The sequence below is a fragment of the Callospermophilus lateralis genome, chromosome 3 (genome assembly GCF_048772815.1).
Source record: "Callospermophilus lateralis isolate mCalLat2 chromosome 3, mCalLat2.hap1, whole genome shotgun sequence".
Lineage (NCBI taxonomy): Eukaryota > Metazoa > Chordata > Mammalia > Rodentia > Sciuridae > Callospermophilus > Callospermophilus lateralis.
The window spans coordinates 108083805-108095542 of record NC_135307.1 but is presented as its reverse complement, the minus strand read 5'-3'; the positions used below and the strand labels follow the sequence as shown (position 1 = coordinate 108095542).

General features: G+C 41.7%; 1 protein-coding gene across 1 annotated transcript in view; it reads right to left on the bottom strand.

Moving 5' to 3' along the window:
• Positions 1-5574: 5574 nt before the first annotated feature.
• The window catches only part of Snx1 (sorting nexin 1), a 46333-nt gene continuing 40169 nt past the window's right edge, over positions 5575-11738 (bottom strand). The window contains exon 15 of the mRNA XM_076850924.1: positions 5575-11727. Within this exon, the coding sequence (XP_076707039.1) occupies positions 11560-11727 (168 nt within the window). The 3' untranslated portion in view covers positions 5575-11559. The remainder of the gene's footprint in view (positions 11728-11738) is intronic.

The following is an 11738-nucleotide window of genomic DNA, read 5'->3' as shown; positions in this document are numbered from 1 at the left end:
AAGCTGAAACTTCCTGCATCCTGGTATGGTCCCCTGGAAGGGAAATGACCGACACTGAGGAGAAGTGATGTGGTTTCATTTCCTCCCTGGCATTCTAGGGCCCCAGCTCCTCCTTGACCTTCAGGGCCTACCAGTGCCTCTGTTCAGGACACCATCCTAATGACCATTTGCCCTCTGTCTCTGGATCTCCCTGCTTTTCCTTGCCTCCCTCCCCAGTCAATATAAGGTTTATTCTCTATCCTTCTATACAAACTATCAAAGCCAGGCTTCAGCCATGGTGACCTTCCTCTAGTTCTTCAAACCTGACAAGTTCTTTTCTTGCCTCCGGGACTTTGTCTTTGTTTTTCCTATCCCTGGAATACTCTTCCTTGACTTTTAGCCTGGTGGACTCATCTTCTAATTCTGAGCATAAGCTTACCTCCTCAAAGAGGCTTCCTTCCTGACCCCATCATATCACTTGGTTCATGCACATATTAAGTCTGTAATTATTGTTTATTATGTCTCCACAGTGCCAAGCATTTAGCATAGGGGGGTCTTTGGTGGGTAGAATGGTGGGATAATTTTCCTCACTCATCATAAGGTTCACATGGACATTCCTGTAACAAAAGACAGGTTAATAAGAGAAAAGCATAGCAAAATTTATTTAATTAAAGTTTTATGTGATATGGGACCCTTTCAAAATGAAGGCCCAGAGACCCAGGGGCCTTCATTTCAAGGTTCATGCTTAAGTCTGATGAAGCAAGAATAGTCACATAGAAACATTTTTGGACAAAAAGGGTATGATGGATTAAGTGGGAAGTCCAGCATGGCCTGTCCAGATTCTTCTCAGCCTCCTTGCATCATCATTCGTTTCTCCTGGATGTGGGGCAAGATTCCTCTGGAATAAGGGTGTTCAAGGGAGAAAGGAAAAGGTAAATAACCTTTCTAGGCTTATGGTTTGCTTTAGGGGATTAGGATTCTGTATTTTTGTTTTTGATATGAGGGATTGAACCCAGGGCACTCTACCACTGAACTACATCCTCAGCCCTTGTTATTTTTTAAATTTTGAGACCAGGTTTCCTAGGTTGTCCAGACTGGACTTAAATTTATGATCTTCTTGCCTCAGCTGCTCAAGTAAACTGGTATTCCGAGTGTGTACCACTACACCTTATGTGATTCTAGTTTCTGTGACCCATTTTGGAGAAGAGAGATTCTGATATCTGTAGCTCACTTCAGGGAAGAAAGTAAGGGCAGGAGGTCAGAGAGACCTTGCTCTTAGGCCCTTCCAGTCTTTTTATTTTATTAATTAATTTTTGGTGTTGGGATGGAACCCTTGCACATGCTAAGCACACACTACCACTGAACTACATCCCCAGCCCCCAAGTCCTTTATTTCAAAATATTTAGCACTTAAGGGTGCCATACCTTGGAGTTTCATGTTCTGAGCCCTGATATACTAAAAACAAAAAATTGTTGATTGAAAGAGTATATGAATGAGAATATGTAAGAATGAATCTATTATGTATAATTATAAAGCACCAATAATGTTTTTAAAAAAATAAAATAAAAAGGCTAAATGGCGGTGGCGGGGAGGTAGAGCAAAGGCTGGGGAGGGGAGAGAAGGCCTGGGAGAGAGGTGCAGAGGGGACAGAGGTTGCTGAAGGGCTAGAAGGTCTGCTGCAAGGGGATTACAAGAACCCTTTTTCCATCTTAGGGTTAGACATCCATCTCTGCCTCTCTCTTTTGGTGGACTGGTGTTGATTTTATTCATTTGACTTAATTTCCAGATGTTCCTGAGAAGTGTCAGTGGCTTTTCATTGCCTTTTCAGTGGCTTTTCTTTGAGATTCAATACAAATGACTTGAAAACATCTGTAGTAAACGTGCAGATCCCTAATTCTACAGTGTCCTGTGGTGCAAAGGTGCAGGTCCAAATAAGGAGAAACAAGATCCTGGACTTGGAGGTATTATTTACAGTGTCTTTGAGGAGATAGAACAAGTTATGGGCAATATTGTCCTATAAAGAGCAACACATGGCATGATATAAATTCCAAAGCAGTTATTACAATCAGAGGAAGAGTTTATTTTCTGTATACTTTAAGCATTGGTCAGTGTGGCAAATGAACACTGTTAAATTCCAGGCTTATATGATGGGTGTAGAGACCTCAAAGTGACTTCTATTTTTAGAATGAGTTGTTTTACTATAGACTCTCTTTTCTCCATCACTGTCTAATATATGAATTTAATTTCTAAGTTGCTGAGTGAAAATTGCCTAAAAGTATTAATTGATCACATTTTCTTGATCTAGATTATACAGCAGTAGTTTTCAAGTTTTCACAGTATTATTCCCTAGAGGTCCTGCCTGACAATCTCAGGCCCCGACCCCATATCTTCTTTTTTTTGGGTACCAGGGATTGAACTGGGGGACTCAAGCACTGAGCCACATCCCCAGCTCTATTTTGTATTTTATTTAGAGACAGGGTCTCACTGAGTTGCTAAGTGCCTCGCTGTTGCTGAGGCTAACTTTGCAATCAGAAAATATGGGGTTGTGCCGGGTATGGTGGCACATGCCTGTAATCCCAGCGGCTGGGGAGGCTGAGACAGGAGGATTAGGTTCAGAGCCCTACGTTGTGCCGAATCATGGACATTTTCAACAGTTCCCTGGGGATGCCCCGTGTGTTCCTGGGGACCATGTAGTAGACATCGGACTCCCACACCAGCCCCTCAAGGGACTGTGCTACACTGGCTGCTTGAAAGTATCATGGCTTGAGCAAAGGGCAGGACATGCTGAGGAGAAGATGTTCCCCAACACAGCCTTGCTCCTGTGGTGGTCCTGTGGGTTGGGTGGCCTGCGCTTCTGCCTTGCCTTGGCTGGGCCCTCACCCTCCACCATTGCTAACAAAACCACTGCACACAAAACTCCCTTTCACCCGCAGCTCCACCCCACAGCTCCAAGGCTGCTCAGGAGGTTTGGTTAACCCCGTTAAGAAAACAAATAGCTTCTGGGCAGGGCAGGCAAGCGGGTGCTGCTAGACCCAGAGGCTGGATTCTTCTCTGGGAGTGGGTGGGTGAGCCAGAGGGAGGGGCCAACCGTGGGAGGCTGCCTGAGCAAGGGTAGGCCTTGCCTGCCCCACCCAAGTCCTGCTGTAGTCACTTGTGTAATCTTGGAGAGCCCCCCTGAACCTAAGTCCTTATCTGTACAATGGAGAGTTGGGGGGGGGGTTGTGTGGGGGTTAAATGACATCATGCTTCTGAAGTGCTTAGCATGGGCCTGACACACAGTAAATAAATATTCGCTGTTATTTTTAACTGAATTATATGAAACTAATGTTTTTGTAATCCAAAAATGGTAGGAGATTCACAGTTACATATAGTTCATCCTAATATATTGCTACTTATTTATCAACAAAAACAAATTCTATTCCTTTCAGTATGCTGAGCTTTAAAGGTTAGTTTGAAAAACAACTCTTTCAGCTACTAACTCTGTGATAAGGATTTTCCTGATATTTCTCCATATTGCACAACCAAAAAAAAAAAACAAAAAAAAAAAACAGCAAATAAATTGGAAGCAGAGCTTGGTGTAAATCAGCAACTATTCTATTCATCACAACCACCTCAGGGTTCCTACTGATTGCCTTGTTAATAAGTACATTTTATTAATTTGAAATAATAAAATTTAAAAACAATTTTTACGTTATAATATTGAATTTTGGAACAAGATACCTTAAAAAGAGTTCTCTAAAACGATTTTTAAGTTTCTGACATAGTCTAAACTCTTCATTTTTAGAAACAGGAGAGTGAAGCCCAAGGGTGAGAAGTGGTTCTGGAAAGAGCTGGATTAGAAGGCACCTCTATAGAAAATGTCTTGAGAGCCCTGAGAGCAAACCAGGCTCAGGACAGGTTGGCAACCTGCTTTTCAGGGTCAAGCAGGTTCCAGACCTGCAGCCCCAGCCAGCAGTGTCATTCCTCAGAGTCTCTTTTCCTCTGCCCAGATATGACAGAGGCAGCTCAGCTGCTCACCCAGGGCTGCATCAGGAGGAGCTGGCAGAGACTGCCTTGGCACTTTTCATGGCACAGCAGATTTTTCTTGGGAGACAACTTTCTAACACTCCTCAAACCATATGTCACTATGCCTGGTTTAACAAATGCATCTGGCATTAAAGGTCCCCAGCTGTTTACTAGGTCTGCTTCTCTGACTTCCAATGGCTGCTCCTAGGGGAAAGAGGATCTCAAAGGGGTCAGAGAGGCTCATATACTTACAAGGTCAGGTCAGTATCAAAATGGGACTTGTTCCCGGTGCAGTAGCACATGCCTGTAATCCTAGCTATGCAGGAGCTGAGGGAGGAGGATCTCAAATTTGAGGCCAGACTGGACAACTCAGCAAGATTCTGTCTCAAAATAAAATAAAAAGGGCTGGGAATGCAGCTAACTGGTAGAGCATTTGCCCAAATGGATTTGTCCTTAACAGGCATACTATATGGATTTATTGAGGTCTTTAAGAACTTTGTAGGTTAATGTCTTAGTAGGTTGTTAGCTCTGGGGCGTTGTCTAGAGCTAAGAACCTAGACCTTAACTTAGCTCTGAGCAAGCTGCTTGTTCTCTGAGCCTCAAGTATTTTAATGTAGATAATGATGACTACCTGGTAAGTTGAAGGTACTGGAGTAGAGATGTCTTAAAGCCCTGAGCACAATGCCTGGCAGATAGTACTTAACAAGCAACAATTCTTACTATAATTAATGAAATAATGAGGCTCCACAGTGGGAAGAGGCTGCCGGGAGGCAGTCTGTCCTTTTGACCTACACATGTTCCTGCCTGTAAGGTGCACCTCATCTTTTTTGCTAGTGAGGCTGCTGATGTGCCACTTCACAGAGACTTGCTGGTTGGGTCCCTGTGGTCATCATTGCTGCCACTCATAATGGAAGGGGAAGCTAAAAAGCAATAAATCTTGGAGGGAAGAGTCATTTGGAAACAGTCGTCACATCTCTTTAGTGAAAGGTTCTATCTCAGACTGGCCAGGGTTTTTCTGTGTTTTTTTCCTGTACCCAGACAAAGTACATCCTATGGAGGATGAGCAGCTGGCTTTTTCTGAGCTGCCTTGGGTCGGTGGAGTTTCTGTCCCAGAGGTCTGGTCATCTTAGCCACAGGGGCATTTCCACAACAGACAAGGGCCAAAGGGGAGAAGGCTTATCTCAGGCAAGCCTGATGAGGCAGGTGGCTATCATGGGGCAGCCTGTAGGCCCCACCTAAGGCTCTGAGCACTAGTCTTACCAACCATGGTAGGGTCTACTGAGTCCCAAAACTGCCAGATTTCATAACTGTTTGAAAAACCTCAAGATCTGTCCTCAGTGGCCATATGGCAATGATGTGGAGCTACAGAACAGCAACTACCCCCATAGGCTGCCTTTGAGGGTGGCAGGAGGATACCAAGATGAGTAGAAAATACAAACTCTATGATCTTAAGGAATTCATTGCACAGGAGGCCAATGAGGTAACCTCAGGGAACCACTGCATAAGGTAGAGACCAGAGTTTACAAAGACAATAAATACAGTGCCATACAAGAGGTACAGGAGATGGAGTTCCCATTCCTGTCTGGGATAGAGATGGTGGATCAGATAAAGTGGATCAGACAAAGCTTTTCAGAGAATTTATATATGAAGTAGGCCCCAAAGGATGCACTAAATTGTTCTCCCACAGTGAAAATAGCTTTATTTGATTTTTCTACTTGTAAAGATAATACACAGACATTTTAAGCAATATAAATGGCATAAAAAACTGGAAGTAATGCAAAATTCCATCTTTAGAGGCAATCATAGTAAACAATTTAATTAACATCCTTCCCATATATAAAATTTTATAAAATGAGGATCATATCATACATGCAATTCTATAACCTGCTTTTTTCACTCAAAAATATGAGTTTTTCTTGTCAATGAATATAATTACATATCACTTTCAATGGCTATATAATAGCCAACTGTATGACTGTACCATAATTCATTTAATCCTTTCATGACACAAATTTAGATTCATTCCAGTTTTTGCAACTGTAAACAAACAACACCATTTACAATGGGCATCTGTGGTTAGTTTTCATGGGCCTGGTTTCTAGAAGTGTCTAAGAGGATCCTCACTGACACATTGGCAAATGCCCTCCATCTCCTTACACTTACGTGCCCATCCATAATGTTGAAAAATGCCTATTTCAGACTGGTATAATTCTGAAACTGAAGATAAGAAATGGGAACTGAGAAAGAATGCCACAGGTACAAAGCCCAGAATTAACAAAGGCTCATCCAGTCACATGGAAATGAGAAAGGGAAAAAGCATGTTTGTAATCAGTTTCCATGAGACTTTAGCATTGTTGAGGACTGGGAGATAAACAGGGCAAGGTGAGCTGGGTCCTCTCACAGACAGCTGTGAATGCCAGGCAGCAGTGCCTACAACTGAATAATCATGTAACCCTTATCTATTTGGCATCTGTTTTGAACCCAAACTTTTGCTGGGGCCATGAAGTGATAAAGACATATAACCAACACAAAGCCACACAACTGGTATCCCAAGATAGTGATGTATGCTCCATTCCCAAGGTTCAGAGGATAGGATTGAGTTGTTGTCCGTTTCTAATTCTTAACTCAAACATGGCACAGAGAATCTTAGTATCTCCAAAGACAAAGTATATAGCTAAGGGATGTGCTGACAGCAGCAAAGATGTGTCCTTTTCTGCTAGGGCAGGGATCACTATTCTCTTTCCCTCCATTTCCTCCAAGCTGCCAAGTACCAGTGGGAAAAATCCCACACCTTGCGGTTAGATGTCCCTCAGAACCCATGGGCTTCAACCTCATGTGGGACCTAAGCATGCTCAGCAAAGGACAGTCTTTCCATCACCATGCTCTGCCCAACCAGACCTTTGCCCATATTTGAGCAGGTTTCCATCAATTCTCCTTTTTAAAATTTGAATTTCTGAAAAACCATTCCTTATTTTCTTTAGAGTTCCCAACTATAGGTGCATTAATAATAAAAGTCTTCTGGGAGGGCTGGGCGTGGTGGTGCACTCCTGAAATCCCAAAGGCTATGGCACCTGAGTCAGGAGGATGGCGAGTTCAAAGCCAACCTCAGCAAAAGAGAGGTGCTAAGCAACTCAGTGAGACACTGTCTCCTGTCTCTAAATAAAATACAAAATAGGGCTGGGGATATGGCTCAGTGGTCAAGTGCCCTCTGAGTTTAATCCCCAGTACTAAAAAAAAAAAAGTCTTCTGGGAAGAGTTTAAAGTTACTAATATTTATGTGACACTTCCTCTCTATTTTATTTCTACTCCTACTCCACTTACTTTTTCTGTCACTGAATACTTATACTGAATATTACATTTACCCCAGCTCTACTTCCTGACCTTCAGATGGAATCCAGAAATTCTTGAGGAAACAACCCAAGGGGCAAGCAGGATAATTGTAGACTTATCTCCATACATTTTGTCCAAACCTCTTGGTTCAAATAGGTAAACAGAGTGTCCCTACCAGGAGGAAGCATGAACCCTTCTTCTGCCTTCCCTCCTCCAATAGATTTCTTTCTCACAGCAGACAGCAGTGAGGCTTCCTCTGAGCATGGGAACTGTTCCCTTCCACTCCCTGGGCTGCCTTTATTCCCACACACATAACTCTGAGAGTTGTTCCCTTTCTCTCCTCTGAATTTCTATAACATGCTTAAGTCTGCCCAGCCTTTAAATAAAACTCTGTATCTCCCACTTCTAACCCCCAGCCTCTCATCCCCTCCAGAGGACTTTTACTGTCCCCACTGCTTCCCCTCCCATCTGCTCTAAACCTGTTTGCCTTCTGTGTCTAATATTCAAGCCAGATACCTGAGGGCCATGCCAACTACCTTTCCCTCCCTCGGGTCTCTCATCAAGTCAGTGGCCAGGTCCCAGTGGTTGCATCTCCACCTTCCAAACCTCTCCCTGAGTTCTAACTCCATTATTACTGGCCTCATCCCTGCGGATGTTGTATAGAGCCTGGCAGCAATCTCCACCTCCAGTCTGACACCTTCTGATATGTCTAAGTCACAAATACTTCCCTTCAGTAGCTTCCCGTACTTGTAGGATAATGTTCAAAGGGCCTCACGAATTCTCAGGCACTATGATCCAGCTTCTGCTCATTACTCTCACCTCACTGATTCAACTCTGGCCACAAGCACTTGTATGTCCCTAGGTATCAGTATCCACCTCTGACTATCAGGCAGACAAGGAAAGCAGAATGGTCCTGGTAGAAGGAACAAACACCTCTTCACGTTTAAGACACAGTTCAAACATCATATTCTCATAAATTTCTTCCCCCTGAGTCTCCTTTCTTTGTGTCATTTATTTATTATTCCTTTGTGCCTTTTATTCCCTGTAGAGGCTTCTGGATCAGTACCCCTCACCTGCTGTTGGCCTTCTTGATTTCCATGTCTATAAACTCTGCACAGAAATGCATAAGCCCTGAAGTCAACTGGCCCATCAGCTTTGAGACACAGCAGACCCAGAGGGAAGTTTTAAAACCCAAGGAGCATCCATCCCAAGGAAATAATGAAACATCAAGATGATCATTGGCTAGAACTTAACAAAGCACAGAGAAGTTAATTTAAAAATAAGTCTCCGTGGAGAAAAGAATTACAAATGTGGAAAGGGGACAGAGTAAGCCTATAGGGCTAGACTACAACTATCAATGTGAATTCATGATAGAATTTATTTTTTGTGGTAATGGGGATTGTGAACCCTCTATGCCTTGTGCATGCTAGGCAAGTGCTCTACACTGAGCACTCCCCACTCCATGATTTTTTTAAAATATTTATTTTTTAGTTATAGTTGGACACATTACTTCTATTTTATTTATTTTTATGTGGTGCTAAAGATCAAACCCAGGGCCTTGCACGTGCTAGGTGAGTGCTCTTCCACTGAGCCACAACACCAGCCCCCCATGATTTTTTTTTAATTTTTTTTTTTTGTTGTTGTAGATGGACACTATCTTTATTTTTTTATGTGGTGCTGAGGATCAAACCCAGTGCCTCATACATGCGAAGCAAGCATTCAACCTCTGAGCTATAACCCCAGCCTCCTACCTCATGATTTTTAATATCTACTTATGTGATCTATCTCTACCTCTCTCAATATTTCTTTTACCTCTATATATTTTCTTGTCCTGTCTGGAAAAACCTTGCAGCAAGATGTCCCAGTAACAACAAGCACACTCAACACCTAAACTTGGTTTCTAAATTTCATTCCTAAGAATCAAAGCTCCCTGGAGAAATGGCTGATTCTAGGGCTGAGGCAAGGAAGATACAAGATGGGCCTAGAATATCTTGTTATGCCAGAAAGTAAAGTATTCAAAAGTTAAAGACACAGGAGCCTGCTACCAATGTAGGACAGTTTGAGCAAAATAAAGTCAAAGTAACAGCTTGAATTTGATTACAGTAGGAATCCATGTTTCCATACTGATAAACAAGTGGTAAAATAAATGGGGAAAGAGAATGTTTTTATTTAGGAGAATGCCAACCAATAAATGTAGAAAGCAGGTCTGAGATGGAAAATAATACTGCTCAATCCTTATAATAATAACTGATTCAGGCAAGACCAGTTACCAATGGATGCTATAACCGTGGATGAACAAAATACTTGTATGATCTGAAAGTATCTCCCATAAATTACTTGTTAATTACAAAGGGGAAAATAGCAAATTTAAAATGAAAAACCTGGTAGACATCAACTTAACCAAGTGATCAGATTTATCATCAACATTAATGGGACAAACAACATCATATGCCAACTTCAGATGCATGGAGAACACATCACTTCTATGATGTTCGTATCCAGAATGGAAAGCCCCAGTCATGTGGAACCATAAGAAAAATGCAAATTAAGCAATATTCTACAAAATAACTGGCCTATATTCTTCAAAAATGTCACCATAATGAAAGACAAAGGCTGAGGAACTCTTCTGCATTAAAGGAGATACAGGTAGGGCTGGGGAATGTAGCTCAGTGATAGGGCTTTGCTCTAGGTTCAACCTCCAGTACTACAAAAACAAAACAAAAATAATTTTAAAAAGAGAGAAATGTAATCATGTATCACAAATAAAAGTAACACATGATCCTGCATAAGGAAAAAGAGAACTGATACAAAGGACATTATGGGGACAAATGACTAATTTAAATATGGTAACCATCATTAGATAAGTATTTTATTAGTGTTCAACTTCCTGGTTTTGATAACTGTACTTACATGAGAAGGTTCTTGTTCTTAAGGAAATACATACTTAAGTTTCTGGGGCCATGGAATTCACTGGTATGCAATTTATTTTCCAATGATTCAGAAAATACAACATGCAAATTCAGTAGATAAAGCAAATGGGGTAAAATGTAAATATTTCATAAATTTGGGTAAAGAGTACATTTGTAACATTTCTGCAACTTTCTATAAGTTTGAAATTATATTTTAAAAAGTTATAAAAACAACCCCCCAAACCAAGAATCCAACAGTAAAGGATGAATAAAAATTATGGTACAGTCTAATCTATGGAAGCCTTAAAATGATATAGCCTTACAAATTTGTGAAGGTATATAAAGATACAGAAAAAATGCTGGTAACATATAATGTTGAATGATAAAAGCAGGATACAAAATATTTTATGTGTATATTATTACAACTATGTAAAGACAAGCATATTAAAAAGGTGGAAAGATAAAATCAAAAGTGATAATAAAGATATAGGGGAGAAACTGAGTAACTTTTTCCAAAAACTTAACCTGTTGAAAAAAATACTTGCAGCAAGGACACCTTCCCAGATACAGGTCAGCACCATTTAATGCTTTCTCTTGCCTTAGGCTGCCCCTCCCCAAACCTTAGCCTCCACCAAAGAGAACTGAAAGAGCAGGTCCTAGAGCCCCTATGCAGAGGGTGGTGGGGTTGGAGGTGGCAAGATTCCTATGGCAGGCAGTCAGCCAGCTCTGACTCACAAGGGAGCTTTAAAGTCAGCTCTGACCAGTGCAGCTCATGCAGCTGGGAACACAGCTGAGAGGAAGCCCATCAATGACTTATCTGAGGCTCTGGCCTTCCCTGGCCAGACCAGTAAAGACCTGTTTGAACACCCTTGGCTTGTGCTTACAATACCTGGGGGCTCTTCCTGACATGCTCCCTCTGAAGACACAGACAGTGAAGCTTCTGTGAATCTCAAAAAGGCTCAGGAGCTTGGAGATTACCCTATCCAAAGGCACAAGTTCTGGCTCTTTGTAGGGATAAAGCAGCAAATCCTTAATCATATATTTATACCTTAACAAGAACAGTTTATTGAGGATGTGGTGGTTTTGTTTGCTTGCTTACTTATTTACTGTGACTTATTTTTGGTGCTGGAGAATTGAACCCCATGCCTTATACATGTATTCTACCACTGAGCCATGGTCCTCAGCCCCTAAGGACATGTTTTGATAGGTAGCTAGAACATAAAACTTGCTTCCAGAGCTTAGGCCAAAAGTAGGAATAAGACAAGGTTAGCCTTCTCTGCAAAATAAGTTTTTAAAATTCCTTCTCTAAAGAAACAAGAGTTAAGAATTAGGCAGATTAATATACCCTCTTAATAACATCTGAGGTAGGTAGAGAAAAAGAAACCCAAGTTCCACAGGGAAGGAGCAGCAAAATCTTATGAACTCCTATACAGAGAAAGTTCCTACACCTGGGCAGCTTCTTGGTTATGAGTATTTCAGACCTGCTTCCCAACTGCTCCCCAAACTAAAGCAAAA